This window comes from Neovison vison, chromosome 2, assembly GCF_020171115.1.
Source record: "Neovison vison isolate M4711 chromosome 2, ASM_NN_V1, whole genome shotgun sequence".
NCBI classification, from domain to species: Eukaryota; Metazoa; Chordata; class Mammalia; order Carnivora; family Mustelidae; genus Neogale; species Neogale vison.
The window spans coordinates 186,306,516-186,320,969 of NC_058092.1; the positions used below are offsets into that span (position 1 = coordinate 186,306,516).

The 14,454-nt window shown below is 38.5% G+C and overlaps 1 protein-coding gene across 3 annotated transcripts in view; it reads right to left on the reverse strand.

Moving 5' to 3' along the window:
- Nucleotides 1-14,454, reverse strand: part of MICU1 (mitochondrial calcium uptake 1) — a 237,576-nt gene that overhangs the window by 61,405 nt on the left and 161,717 nt on the right. For all 3 annotated transcript variants that reach the window (XM_044239745.1, XM_044239744.1, XM_044239746.1), the window contains one exon: nucleotides 11,891-12,088. In XM_044239745.1, the coding sequence (XP_044095680.1) occupies nucleotides 11,891-12,088 (198 nt within the window). The remainder of the gene's footprint in view (nucleotides 1-11,890; nucleotides 12,089-14,454) is intronic.

Below are 14,454 nucleotides of genomic sequence, written 5' to 3' on the forward strand. Positions count from 1 at the left end.
GAGCAGTGCCAAGTGGTGCAGACAGGCAGGAAGGCATCTGAAAATAAAATCACCACAGAGCTGAAAGATAAACTGGTGGGTCAGCCTCTACAATGAGCCAACTGCTGGAAAAGGGTGCAACGGCACTGTGTCCATGAGACAGCATGACTGCTGACAGCATGTCACTGGAACTGTTTTTGTCACAGCCCTCCAAAGTCCAGTCTTATCTTCTGGGGAAGGTGGCAAGTTTATACGTGTGGTTGTCTGTGTAAAGATGACCCCCTGAGCTCCCCAGGTCTTCAGAATCATGCTCTTTTGTAGTCTCTACCCATAAAGATCCAGGATGGGCCTTTGTGGCCAAAACAATGCAGCAGAAGGGATGTCACTCCTGAGAGTAGGTAAGAAAAGACATCTTGGTTCCATTTTCTCTTTCTTGGATCACCTGCTGTGCAAGGCACCAGCTGCCATGTCATGGGAGCCTTCTGACAACATCCACAGAGTGAGGAACTGAATGAAGCTTCTTGCCCACAGCCGTGTGAGTGAGCTTGGCAGAGGATCCTCTAGCCTAGTCAGGCTTCTAGAGCACTGGAGTTCGGGCTGACGGCGTGACTGCCCCTCATGAGAGACGGCCGGAACCACCCAGCTAAGCTGCTCTCGGATTCCTGTCCCTTAGAAACTGTGTGATAGAATATCTGTTTTAAGCTGCTACATTTGGAGATAATTTTTTAGGTAATAATAGCTAACTAATAGAGCTGTAAAGCTCCAATTTTGGAGAGAAGGGTTTAGAAACTAGCTTCTTACTTTGCAAAACCACTAGAGCTTGAGCAGGTGTTTACACTAGCGGTGGCAGAGACACCAGAGCTGAAGTTGCAGAATCAGACAGGTTACCTCAGACAAGAACAACCGTTAAGTTAGCCCTATGAACATTAATTCATCCCAAATGTCATTTTGTTATACAGAGAGAGGGAAGAGGGAGAGAGTTGGGGAAGGGAGGGAGAGACAGAGAGAGAGAAAGAGAAACAATTACCACAACAAAAAAAGCTACCAGATGGGGAAGGTAATTCCACTACAGCAAATGCTTCCAGAACGTCTGTTTTCACTTTGCCAACTTTAACAGTACAGAAAATCCATGAAAACTACTGCTCTGTTTTTAAAGATTTTATTTGAGAGAGAGCATGCCTGCACAAAAGAGGGGAGGGTCAGGGGGAGAGAGAGAAGCAGACTCCCCGCTAAGAAGGGAGCCCAACATGGGACTCGATCCCAGGACCCTGAGATCATGACCTGAGCCAAAGGCAGAGGCTTAACTGACTGAGCCACACAGGTGTCCCCATGAGAACACTATACTAAAAGGAAAATATAGTATATTAATACTCTTAACAATGATGACAGAGATACATAATTCTGTATAGGATGTTCAATAAAGAGAAAACGACCAATCCTATATTCAAGGGAACTACTTCAGTTTCTGCCTTAATTTCTGGCATCATGCTCCATAAATGTATCTACATAGAAATATAAAAAAAATAATTAAACATCTCACTAAGCAATATTTCCAGCACAATGAATTCAACACACCTCACTTATTTTTCTAGTTGGAAACAATGTAAATCACTGATTTGGGATTACAAATCTAATCAACCCAATGACTATGAAGTTGGCAATTTCCTGGAATCTTTTCAAACTTTGACGGCAATGAAGCTGCAGAAAATATCAAGATGGGCCACTGGCCAGAGATGTCAGGAAGCACAGGTCACCAGTCTTCCCTTACTTCCTGTGCTGATAATGGAAGAAGTGCAGGAGACACCGACAGTCTGTGGGAAGGTGCTCTGTGAAGTAGCTGGACACAAAACAGCTCAGCAAGAAGCAGGCGGTCATGAAGGAATGAGGACATGAACCAACCACCCTAGAGCACATGGTGGGTGTCAGGCATTGCCCTGGCTGCTTCCTTATCTCAGGAAGACTTCCTGACAACTTTGTGAGGTAGATATTACTATGACTGTACATTTGAAGAAATTAAGGCTCCCAAGGTCAAAGTGTAAAATTTAAAATCCAAATGACATCATTGTATACTGATTATTCTTTGGATAAATATTTACTGTGCACCTACTGTGTGCATACCTCTACTGTTGTACTTTTCTTCCAGGGCTGTAAAACTGTCTAACTTCTAGTCTGATTGTAACTCCTTCTATTCAGGAACTAACTGCTTTTGTACCTAACCTAATGTCTGGCACATACTTAAGGACTCGCTAATTTTGTGATTAGTTAAAAACAAAAACCCAAGCCCCCAAACCCCAAGTGTTACATTTTTTGGCTTTATTTTTCTGCTAGGTAGACAGGATATGAGATTTCAAGGAAAGACTGGTGAAGAAAAGGGGTATCCTAAAAAAGATGTTTTGGCATTACTTTATTTGGAGGCTTTTTTTAATGCTTAAAAAATGATTGATGTAGCTTGTACTTCATTAGTCCGAGAAGCTTTAATAAGAAAAACCATTCATGCTAATGTGGTAGATTTGATATAAAACAAATGAGGGGAATGTGGGTGGGGAGGGAGAAAAGGCATTCTATTATAATAGGAAAAAGGAGAAATAAAGGAGACTTGAGGAAAAAACTTTTCTATTCTGTTAACTGAATTCGGAGGATAATAACCTGATGTAATATATATGACCCTCTAAAGTGGCATTTGCTTGGAGTCTGAATTCAACAGGCTGTAATGCATTATTTATTTACAAATTACTGCAAAGCTGGCTCTGGTTCCTAAGACATTGTCTAGACTCCTCTAAGGCTGAATGGCAGGCTAGAGGCTAAAGTTATTTTTAAAAAATCTCCTTTTCCTCTAAAAGAAAGAGAAAAAGATCTATTAGAGTCATCTGAGAAATTATTTTAAAGAAGGGAGGAGAAAAAGGACAAAAAAAAGATTTTTTTTTTCTACTCATGACTACAACTGTCATTCTCTAAAGCCCTAATTCTTTATATTTAAATGCTCATGAATCCCAAAGACTGCAATTCTGAAAGGCCTTTGTGGCTGAAGATGGCTCGAAGAGGAAGAAAAATGAAAAGGCCTACTCAGATACCCTGCCCATTATTTAGTCCAGATTTCTTCATTCTAAGTCTGGGTCAGAGGCCAAATTTGATCTGCCCTAGGGTCCAGCTAACTGTTGGAGAAATCTGGAGAAAGCATCTTTTCTTATCCTGCCCCCTGCTTTCTGTTTCTTGATGATCTCTAGAGACCTGGACTTGAGGGCACAGGGCCCCTTTCCCAAAGTGAGAACACCCTGGAGACACATTAATTTCAGCCTGGTTTGGGACGGACCTGATAAGAAAGGTCATTTTCTCTCTCACCCTCTCCTGGCTCCAGTCCCCGTGTGACTCAGGGCTCCCCTGCCTCTTCTCATCTATCCTACAACCAGAACAAAGGATGAATAAAAATTAACCAACCTATTCTTCCTATAGAATGAATTTTGACTAGAGCTGACTCAAATATTGTGCTCTTCACAGACTGATCTACATGTCCCCTTTTATACTCCCACTGCACCATAAAAATACGTCTGGTCCTGTACTTATAACACTGCAAGAATCTGTGGTTCATTCGTCTCACCTTTGTAAACTTCTCGGGAGAACAATGTTTTGTTCATCTCATTTAGTAAAACTCCTAGAAAGCTTATGTAAATTTTAAGAGCAGACTCTGAAAGCAGACTGCCTGGAATAAAATCTCAGCTCCTCTTTGGGCAAGTTACTTAATCTCTTTGTGCCTCAGTTTCCTTGTTTGTTTAGTATTGGTAATTATAATACCAGCCTCATACCTTGTGAAAATTAAATGAAATATTGTACATAAAGCACTTAGAATAGTGTCTGGTTCAATGGTAACCTCTCAAGAAATGTAGGCTAGTATTTTCACTTTACGTGGTATGTACTCAAACCTTGGTTAAAGTACGTCATATTGGGACGCCTGGGTGGCTCAGTTGGTTAAGCAGCTGCCTTCGGCTCAGGTCATGATCCCAGCGTCCTGGGATCGAGTCCCACATCGGGCTCCTTGCTTGGCAGGGAGCCTGCTTCTCCCTCTGCCTCTTCCTGCCTCTCTGTCTGCCTGTGCTCGCTCTCTCTCCCTCTCTCTCTCTGACAAATAAATAAAAAAAAAAAAAAAAAAAAAGTACGTCATATTGCTAGAGGTCTATATCCAAGAATGCTGTGGCTAGAAGGATACATACAGATTAAACAGTGACTATCAATTCACACAATTATCTTCTTTCCTACTACTTCTCATTTCACTATTATTGCATTCAACACTATTTTAAGAATTCTGTTGTGTACAAAACGGGGGGGGGGGAGTATCACTGCATTCTGAATTCCAAAAAACTGACCTATGAACTTTTGATGCCTTGGTACACAGTTCATTCATAAACTGAGAAGCATTTGTGTTCTACTAAAAGATGGCTGATAAGACTATATGAATGACATATTAAGGAACAATTTCCAGAGAAAGAACAAATCTTCATGATTTATTTGAACTCTCTTTGTCTTGCACCCAGTTTAAAATTAACTTAGAATATAAGTGAAAGATGTTGATGATAGGGGCGCCTGGGTGGCTCAGTGGGTTAGGCCTCTGCCTTCAGCTCAGGTCATGGTCTCAGCGTCCTGGGATTGAGCCCCGCATTGGGCTCTCTGCTCAGCAGGGAGCCTGTTCCCCCATACCCCCCACTTGCCTCTCTGCCTACTTGTGATCTCTCTCTCTCTCTGTCAAATAAATAAATAAAATCTTAAATACAATATATATTGATGACAGAAGAATCCTGGAGATTTCCCAGCACTGCAAAGGTATCACTAACATACTGACTTTGGAATCCTAAAGCTAGCTGCAAATCAAAGAAAAATATCAATCTCTAACAGTTTTCTGCACTTCTATTACCAATCCAAAAGGTCAGATTCAGAAGTGCCAATCAATGCCTTTTAAAAGTCATGTCTAGGGGTGCCTGGGTGGTTCAGTTGGTTAGGTGTATGCCTTCCACTCAGGTCATGATCCTGGGATTCTGGAATCAAGTCCTGCATCGGGCTCTGCTCAGTGCAGACCCTGCTTCTCCTTCTGCATCTGACTCTCTTTCTCTGCCTCTCATGAATAAATTAAAAAATCTTAAAAAAAAAAAAAAGAATATCTAAACGTCATGTCTAGAATTATATATTGGAAGCAACAAAGTATCACTCTTAAAACATTTTCCTTAATTCTCCAAAAGATATGAAACAAAAAAAGCACTATTTTGAATGCTTTTTACAGAATAATTATCAAGGTTAAATTTACAACATCAAGGGAGCTTTATATCACCATGGACATTTTACCATACCTAGTATTTTTAGTCTAATTTCAAAGCTGAAGAACCTATAAGCCACAAATGATAGCAAACTTGAGTTACAGGATGTTAAGGGAATTGCAGGAAATTAAATCAGAGCTTGGTTTTGGGTTTTGCATATCTTCTTGTTAAATTAATTCATCCTGAGAGCTACCTTGTTCTCATCAGAGCAAAATACTGGACCTACTTTATGATGTGTATGATACAGAGAGAAAATATAATTAGTTTTAAAAAGTGTTGACATCAAGTCATGGGTGACTTATAAATAATTGTTGAAGGCAATTAAATTTTTATTTTATTATTTTTTATATATTTCTATTTTTTTAAATTAATGATCATTTCCTAAAACATGCCTTGGTGTCCCAGGCAAAGAAAGACTAGTAGGTTGGATGGATCATGGTACTAATACAATTTTTTGAAGATTTTATTTATTTATTTGAGAGAGAGAGAGAGAGAGAACATGCGCGTTCTTGCATAAGGAGAGGGGCAGAAGGGGAGGGACAAGGAGACTTACTGCTGAGCATGGTGGCTGATGCAGAGCTCCATCCCAGGACCCTGAGATCATGAACTTAGAGGAAATCAAAAGACACTTAACTGAGTCACCCAGGCACCCCAACTTAGTATTTTTATTAAAGAAACAGATGCCTGGATTTAAGAAATAAGAAAAGGGATAAAAATAAATGAAAGAAGAAATAAAAATATTTTATATGGCTAAAGTAATAGATCTCTCTTTTTTTAAGTATCTGGGAAAATAATGCTTGCTATGGCTTTTTCTCCTCAGAATTTTAGAAGGTGAAGTAGTTCATGTTGGTTAAGTACTTTAAATTTTTTAGAAAACATGAACTAGTAAAATAATTTCATCTTTACAACCAAATAGCAAAGTTACAATTTTCCTATAGTGGGGATTGTTACCTTAATAGTTTTTATTTTTTACCTTTAAACATATTATTGGCTCCTTAAGTTATAAATACCTAAAGAGACAAGTACTGTTTAATAACCCATTTAATGATTTTTGGAAATTCAAGCTGAAAACATCTAAGGATGAAATAAGAAACTATAGATTTATTATTATTCACATTCTGCTTTGTATTGGCAAAAGCTGAAGAATAAAATTAAAAGAAACACCACTGAACATACCTCATTTAGTTTCTTAGACTTAATTAAATCAATCTTTGAGTTTACATAAGAGTTTCTCAGAAGAAAGAACAAGAAGCAAAACTGGTATTAGGATAAAAAGCAATCTGCTCTGTCAAGGCTGTTCTAGTTCCAGAAAGTGTTTGATTGAAAGCCTTCTTGCCTTCTGGTCTCCTACTTCAAATCTTTTGGCCAGGAAAAGAGCTGAGGTTTGTCTCTTAATATGGTCCTCCGCATTGGAGCAAGACAGATTTAATTCTGCTTTAACACTTTAGAGAGTTGAGTGCAAAGATGTCAGCTTGATGATATAAAGTAGGTGATCTGGAATTTCCTTAGGCATTTTCAATCATGCAGTTATAGCTATATAAATATGAATTATATAAGTTAAATCATTTTAAATAATTATGAGTTTAATAATTAATAGTTAAATTATGTAAGTTATATATACTTATAGAACTATAAATTATACTGTTATATAACTATATACTATAGTCATATAATTTTTTAAAAATTTATATTTAACTTAACCTTCTCTTTTCTTTTTTTGCTCTACTTTTATTGACAAATGAAAATAATTAGCATTGTTCTTTACGCCTCCCTTTTATCTTCCTGACTGAACAGATCTGTTAACTTCAATTTTTTTTTTGAAGACTGGGCATATAAGACAGACACTGTTATTCTTTTTAACTTTTTGAAAAAAATATTTATTATTTATTTTTTTGGGACACCAGAGTGGCTCAATGGGTTAAGCAGCTGCCTTTGGCTCAGGTCATGATCCCAATGTCCTGTCAAGTCCCCCATGAGGCTCCCTGCTCAGTGGGGATCCCACTTCTTTCTCTCCCTCTGCCACTCCCCTGCTTGTGCTCTTTCTCTCTGTGATAAAATCTTTAAAAAAAAATTATTTTTTAGAGAGAGATAGCACATGCACCAAGAGCACCTGTATGTGCCCATGTGAGTGGGGGAGGGGCAGACACAGAGAGATTCAAGTGGACTCCTGGCTGAGCTCGGAGCAGAAGCTGGATGCAAGACTCCATCTCAGGACCCATGAGATCATGACCTGAGCTGAAACCAAGAGTCCAACACTTAACCAACTGAGCCACCCAGGCACCCCTCACTGTTATCCTTTGAACTATATCCAGTTTGCCTTCAAATAATTGATACTCATGCCTTCCTAAAATGTAATAATCTGATTGGTTATGCAATAAGCACGTGAACCCCAAAACCTATAAAAAAAAGATCATGCTACAGCCTAGAATTTTATTAGATGATGCTTTTCCAGTTTTCTTGTATATTCTGGAGTTGGCTTCTTCCTTCTTGTATAAATTAGCTTTTACTTTTCTTTGATGACATGACAGCTCCTTTTTCCCCTCCCCCCAAATTAAAATTAATTATACTCTTTCAAAGAGTTTTCTATTACCTTTCATTTTTGACTGACATCCTACTTAACTGTAGTCTTCAAGAAATCAATGAATATATTAATTGGAATTAGACTTGGCACCTGTCTCTAAGGAACTCAACTCAATAGTTCTCTGTAGCCTTAGATGGAATTTTTAATAACTTCAAGGTATTTTTAAAAAAGCCAAGTGTGTATCTTCAAGTTATTCCTTCAAACCTATGTTTTTTTGAGTTTCCAGATAGAGAAATAAGGGTATAATAAAATGACCAAAATTAAAAGCATTAAAACATTTATAAAAACCTAACAAGTTAATGATTATAATAAAAAGATATTAAACAACTAGCTTAGGTAATATAAACACTAAAGAACAGTGCATTTCTTTTCAGTCGTAATACTCAATTTGAGGGGCAAAAGAACTAGGAAAAGATGGTGCTAAAGCAAGTAGACCATAAATATTCAAGAAATTTGGTCTTTTTCTGTTCCTAAAATTCAGAGCATTTCCTTTTTCTTTACAGTTCCAAATGAGTCAGGCAAAAAAATCTCGTATTAGACTAAAACTAATAATAATCAGATAAAGAACAAATGATAGTTCTGAAAGACTGAGTTTGAATTCTCACTCTTATCCTTTGATAGCTCTACAACGTTCATCTTTTTGAGTTTCAGTTTCCACATCTGAAACACAGGTATAACACCACTAAACATAACAGGGTTGGCAAGATTTAAAATAAAGGCATGTAATATTTGTAAGGTGCCTGGCTCATAGTAGGCCCTCAAAAATGTTTATGGACCGTCTTTTCCCCTCTTCCCTGACCCTGCTGGAAATTAAATTTGACAGATAAGTAGTATTCTCTTCACTCTCAAAGTTACTGTAGTAAGAAAAAGATAGAAATAACTAAATGGAGGGGCATTTGGGTGGCTTAGTCCACTGAGCACCCAACTCTTGAGTTTGGGCTCAGGTCGTGGCATTGGGCCCTGTGTTAGGCTCTGTGCTCAGCATGGAGTCTCCTTCAGACTCTCTCTCTCTCTCCCTCTACTGCTGCAACCCCTAAAATAAATAAATAAATCTTAAAAAAACAACAAACAACAACACCCAAAAAACTAAATGGAATAGTAACTTTCCTGGATCTGAAATTTTAAAGTAAATAAGTTTTGAAATAAAACTAGTAAGAGGTAAACGGGTTGCCTGGATGACTCAATTGTTAAGCAGCTGCTTTCGGCTTGGGTTATGATTCCAGGGTCCTGGGATCAAGCCCGTGTTAGGCTCCCTGCTCAGCGGGAACCTGCTCCTCCCTTTCCCATTCCCCCTGCTTGTGTGTGTTCCCTCTCTCGCTGTCTCTGTCAAATAAATAATAAATAAATAAATAAATAAAATCTTTTAAAAAATTAGTAAGAGGTAAATAGAATGATGGAATTATAAAAACCCATATGAAATTTAAGATATTATTAATCATTTCCATTTTCTTCTTGGCTATGATTATGAGATTATGTTTCATATTCAGTGAAGGGAGATACTAACCAAGCTTTGAAAAGTGTTATCAAAAATGTTTCATAAAAACTAAAATTTGCTTCCATTTAACAGAAGTTTTATTGATAAAAGTATTTCAAGAAAGGGCCTTTCAGTCATTTGAGATGACCCATTTATGTGCATCATATATCCCAACTGCCATACTAAGTGACAGAGGATATACAGAGAAGATAAAAAGAATACTATTAAAAGTATAGGACAGGTGATGTGGCATCAGGCATATCACTGTATTAGTCTGCTAGGGCTGCCATAACAAAATATCTAGAGCTTGGTGACAAACAACAGAAATTTATTTTTTTCGTAGTTCTGGAGGCTGCAGGTCTAAGATCAAGGCATAGGCAGAGCAGGTTTCCTCTGTGGCTTCTCTCCTTGCGGTGCAGTTGGCTACCTTCTTGCTGTCTCTTCACATGGCTGTGCCTTTGTGCATGGCACCACTGGTCTCTGTCCCCCTAAATTTCCTTTTCTTACAAAGACAGTAAACCCAGTAGAACTGGGTTATGGCCCACTCTAATGGCCTCATTTTAACTCAATCGCCTCTTTAAGGACTTTATTTCCAAATACCGTCAGATACTGCGGTACTTGGGGTAAGGGCTTCAAAATAAAAATTCTGAAGGAACAGAATCCAGTGCATAAGAAACATTATCTCACTTAACCACTGCCCTGTTTTATAAATGTGGAGCTAGGCTCTAAGAGAGTAAATAACTCAACAAATGTCACATAGTCAGTAAGTGGTGGAAACAAAATTTTAACTCCGGTCTCATTATGAGAGCACCAAAGGTATGTTTTTTTCTTTTAGTCACACCTCCTCAGAGAATTACAAATCTGACTGGAAAGACAAAGCACCGATTCATGAAACTATAAAATATGGGGGTTAGTGATAAAGAGGCATTTATTCACTAGACTTGTACCATCACATGGAAAGAATGGATTCAGGACTAACAGACAATTATAGAATATTTATTACATGTTAGGCTGTGCTCTTTCACAAGAGTCTACTGATGCCCTTTCATGAGGAATTGCTGAATGGCAAGGAATAGTTATTGGTAGTCTTGGACCAAAGCCAATGTCAAAATACAAGAGAGCTTTCTGTAGTAAGTTATCTTACACACAACTGTCTTTCAGATCTTTTTTTCCCTGCACTTGAGTGTAGGCTCTGTACTGGCCCACATGTATGAAACCCCTAATCTGCTTTATACTATTCTACCTCATTGACAATCTACCTCATTGACAATCTTAGTGGGCTTCCAACTCTATAGCATCTCAAAGTGAAAGACAAAAAAGTCCCCTGCTGTGTCTCTTAAGAGTCCCACCTGTGTGTCCATGAATGAGTGTCAGGCTAGACTGTGTGTAAATATATGTGTGTGTGTGCACACACACACATATGCATATACATACACACACATACATAGCACTAACCATTTATTATAGGGGCCAAGAACTGCCCTCAAGAAGTATGATAATTTTTTTTTTTTTGAGGTAAGTTCTTTGGATATCAATTATACCATTTTCAGAAAACAAGTACAAAAGCACATTTCAAAGTTTTATTTGATTTTTAGTATTATTATACTTCTTTCCTAGAGTAGGAACATTCAGTGGTGTTCTTACCAATAATGAGAATTCAGTTGTGATTTTTCAAACTGTCTCAATGGAGTTAAGTGGGTGGAAGAGGTGGGAGTACCTTATCAGAATCATGGAGAAAAATGGAAAAGCAGATAAAGAATATACATAGTTTAAAAAACAAAGCAGTGCTTTTCTCCAGTACTTTAATGTTTTCAAGTTTCAAATAATATTAAAAATGTTTTAAAAAAGAAGTTGAGAAACACCAAGGTATGGGAATTTTAAAAACTCTGAAGATCAGATTTCATTTTTTCCAGGAAAAAAAGTGCCTTAGGAGGCATTTAGTGAATGTTCTGAATATAATAGACTTAGTAGCCAATTAACCCCAAATACACTTAGTTCACTAAATATACACATAGAGAAAGGCAATGCTCTCACAGAGTTGTGTCTAGGAAGTCAACAGCATGATGGTTTAAACTGTAGGCGGAAAAGTTAATCTCCAAACACAGTATGACATTTCTGCAACTCTGAGCACGGATATTTTTATTCTGCCATTTTTGTGTTTCCAGTTGTTTTTAGCTTTGTAAGCTTTCAAGGAAAGATCTAATTATCCCCCCTCAACTCTATCTCCCGGTGCCTTCTATGAAATAAATATAAAACTGGGGATACATGCTCAAGTTGAGAACAGCTCTTACCCCTGAATTTCTTTTTCCTCAAACTCAGTATCCAAAGACAACTAAGATTTTCAATTTAGGCCTTTTTGGTTTTCAGTCCCAGAACCACCTACCTCCAAACATCTTCACAGAATACAGTATTTCCTATCTGCTGTCAGGTTCGAACCAATCAGTTCTCACAGCTGGAGATAGATTGAAAGAATGTCTATAGTGCATGCCCTCCCCATTCAGGGGCTCTATGGGCTTCCACGATGCCCTGTTCCCCTGAAGTCCAAGAAATACCTACCTCTAGTTTCAGAACATCGTGCTGAAGTTTACGCTGAAATTCAAGGAAGTTTTTGATCGTCAGCTTCCCCTTAAGATCAGCTCCAAAGAAGTAGGTCGTGAGGGCTGAACACAAGCCAGACTTGAGGGTGTTACCAGTAGTAGGACGATCTCTATGACGCATACCCATACTGGTTTGGGAGCGAATGATGCTCTGAACCTGGAGGAGTAGCAAAGCCCCATTCAGAAAAACATTACCAAGTACAAAAGTATAGCAAAGTAACAACAGTAACTGACTACTGATTATTTATTTGCCTACACGGTGCTACGATTCTCTTTTAATGTGCGCAATCCTATTAAGTCTTACGATGGTCCTCATTTTACAGATGAGGAATTTGAGGCAGAGTGTTTAATAACTTGTTCAAGGTCAAGTAGCTAGCAAGTAGCAGAACCAGGATTTTAACAGAGACACCTGACACCATTGTAACTGAGATGCTCTTAAAAATCTCTCTTCAGGGGCGCCTGGGTGGCTCAGTGGGTTAAGCCGCTGCCTTCGGCTCAGGTCATGATCTCAGGGTCCTGGGATCGAGTCCCGCATCGGGCTCTCTGCTCAGCAGGGAGCCTGCTTCCCTCTCTCTCTGCCTGCCTCTCCATCTACTTGTGATTTCTCTCTGTCAAATAAATAAATAAAATCTTTAAAAAAAAAAATCTCTCTTCAGAAAAGAGCACACATTTGTGTTTGAGGCTCAAAACCTCTCACAAAACACTAAAATAATCATCAACCTCTCAGTAATACATTCCATATCTCAGGAGACTTTTCACGCTTTTCATACTTCTAACTACTGACTCTCCAGTTATGACAAGAGGTAGCATAGCTATAGGCAAATACTGACATCTAAGAGAGATAGCACATTTATTAGAATGACAAATTTTTAAAACAGATTTTATTTATTTATTTGAGAAAGAGAGAGAGAAAGCATGAGAGGGAGGAGGGGCAAAGGGAGAAGCAGATTCCTGCTGAGCCAGGAGCCTGACACAGGGCTTGATCCAGGGATTCTGGGATCATGACCTGAGTCCAAGGCAGATGCTCAATGGACTGAGAAACCCAGGTGCCCCTAGAATAATAAATTAAATACAAAGTTGGTATGAAGTAATTCCCCAAGAAATGTTGGGAAATTAATTTAGTCTTTGAGAAGTTTTATTTTTATTATTTTTTTAAAAAGATTTATTAATTTGAAGGGTGCCTGGGTGACTCAGTCAGTTGAGGTTGAGTGTCTGCCTTTGGCTCAGGTCATGATCCCGGCATCCTGGGACTGATTCCTGCATCAGGCTCCCTGATCAATGGGGAACCTGCTTCTCTTTCTTCCTCTGCCACTAGTGCTCATTCTCATTCTCTCTCAAAAATAAATTTTAAAAATCTTTAAAAAATTTATTTATTTGAGAGAGAGAGGGAGAAAGAGCATGAGTACAAGTCAGGGGAGAAGCAGAAGGAGAGAGAATCTCAAGCAGACTCCCCCATGAGTGGGGAGCCCCACACTGGGCTTGACTTTAGGACCAATGAGATCATGATCTGAATCAAAATAAAGAATCAGACTCAACCGACTGAGCCACCCAGGCACTGCCTTTGAGAACTATTTATTTATTTATTTATTTGACAGTGAGAGAGAGAGAGAGAGAGAGATAGATAGATAGATAGATCACAAGTAGGCAGAGAGGCAGGCAGAGAGAGAGGAAGAAGCAGGCTCCCTGCTGAGCAGAGAGCCTGATGCGGGGTTCAATCCCAGGACCCTGAGATCATGACCTGAGTTGAAGGCAGAGGCTTAACCCACTGAGCCATCTAGGGGCCCCTTCTGGGAACTTTTAAATGAACTTTTTGAGAAAGAATAAGTTTTGGAACTAGCAACTATGGCCTAACTATACAAATGAGCTTTTGAAGCAAGTCTATGACTATTGTAGCATTTTCTTTTTTACTAGTTCCTGCAATCTTTTCTACCTCTTTAGAAGCTAAAAAAGCAACTATTCAGAATAATTAAAATTGGGATATGTAAAGATAAATAATGAAGGTTTGTTATATAAATAAACAATACAGAAAGCTTTGTAGGTAATGATTTTTTTTTTAACGATTTTATTTATTTATTTGACAGAGAGAGGTCACAAGTAGGCAGAGAGGCAGGCAGAGAGAGAGGGGGAAGCAGGCCTCACGCTGAGCAGAGAGCCCAATGCGGGGCTGATCCCAGGACCCTGGAATCATGACCCAAGTCGAAGGCAGAGGTTTTAACCCACTGAGCCACCCAGGCGCTCCTATAGGTAATGATTTTTAAATTGCCAAATTAGAAAAGCATAACACTTAGAAATTTAAGAGCTATAACAAACGATTTACCTTAGTTAAATGTCTTATGTATTTCATTTTTTTACGTGTGACCATAAAGAAGATTTAAGTTAAGTCTATGGCTATATAAACAGTGGAGTAGTATAATGGAAAGATATGAGACAAGAGGTCAGGAGACATGAGGTCTGACTATTGTTCTGAGAAAGAATTTATGAGAACAGAATTTATGCAGGTCTGTGAAACTCTATGGGCCTTAC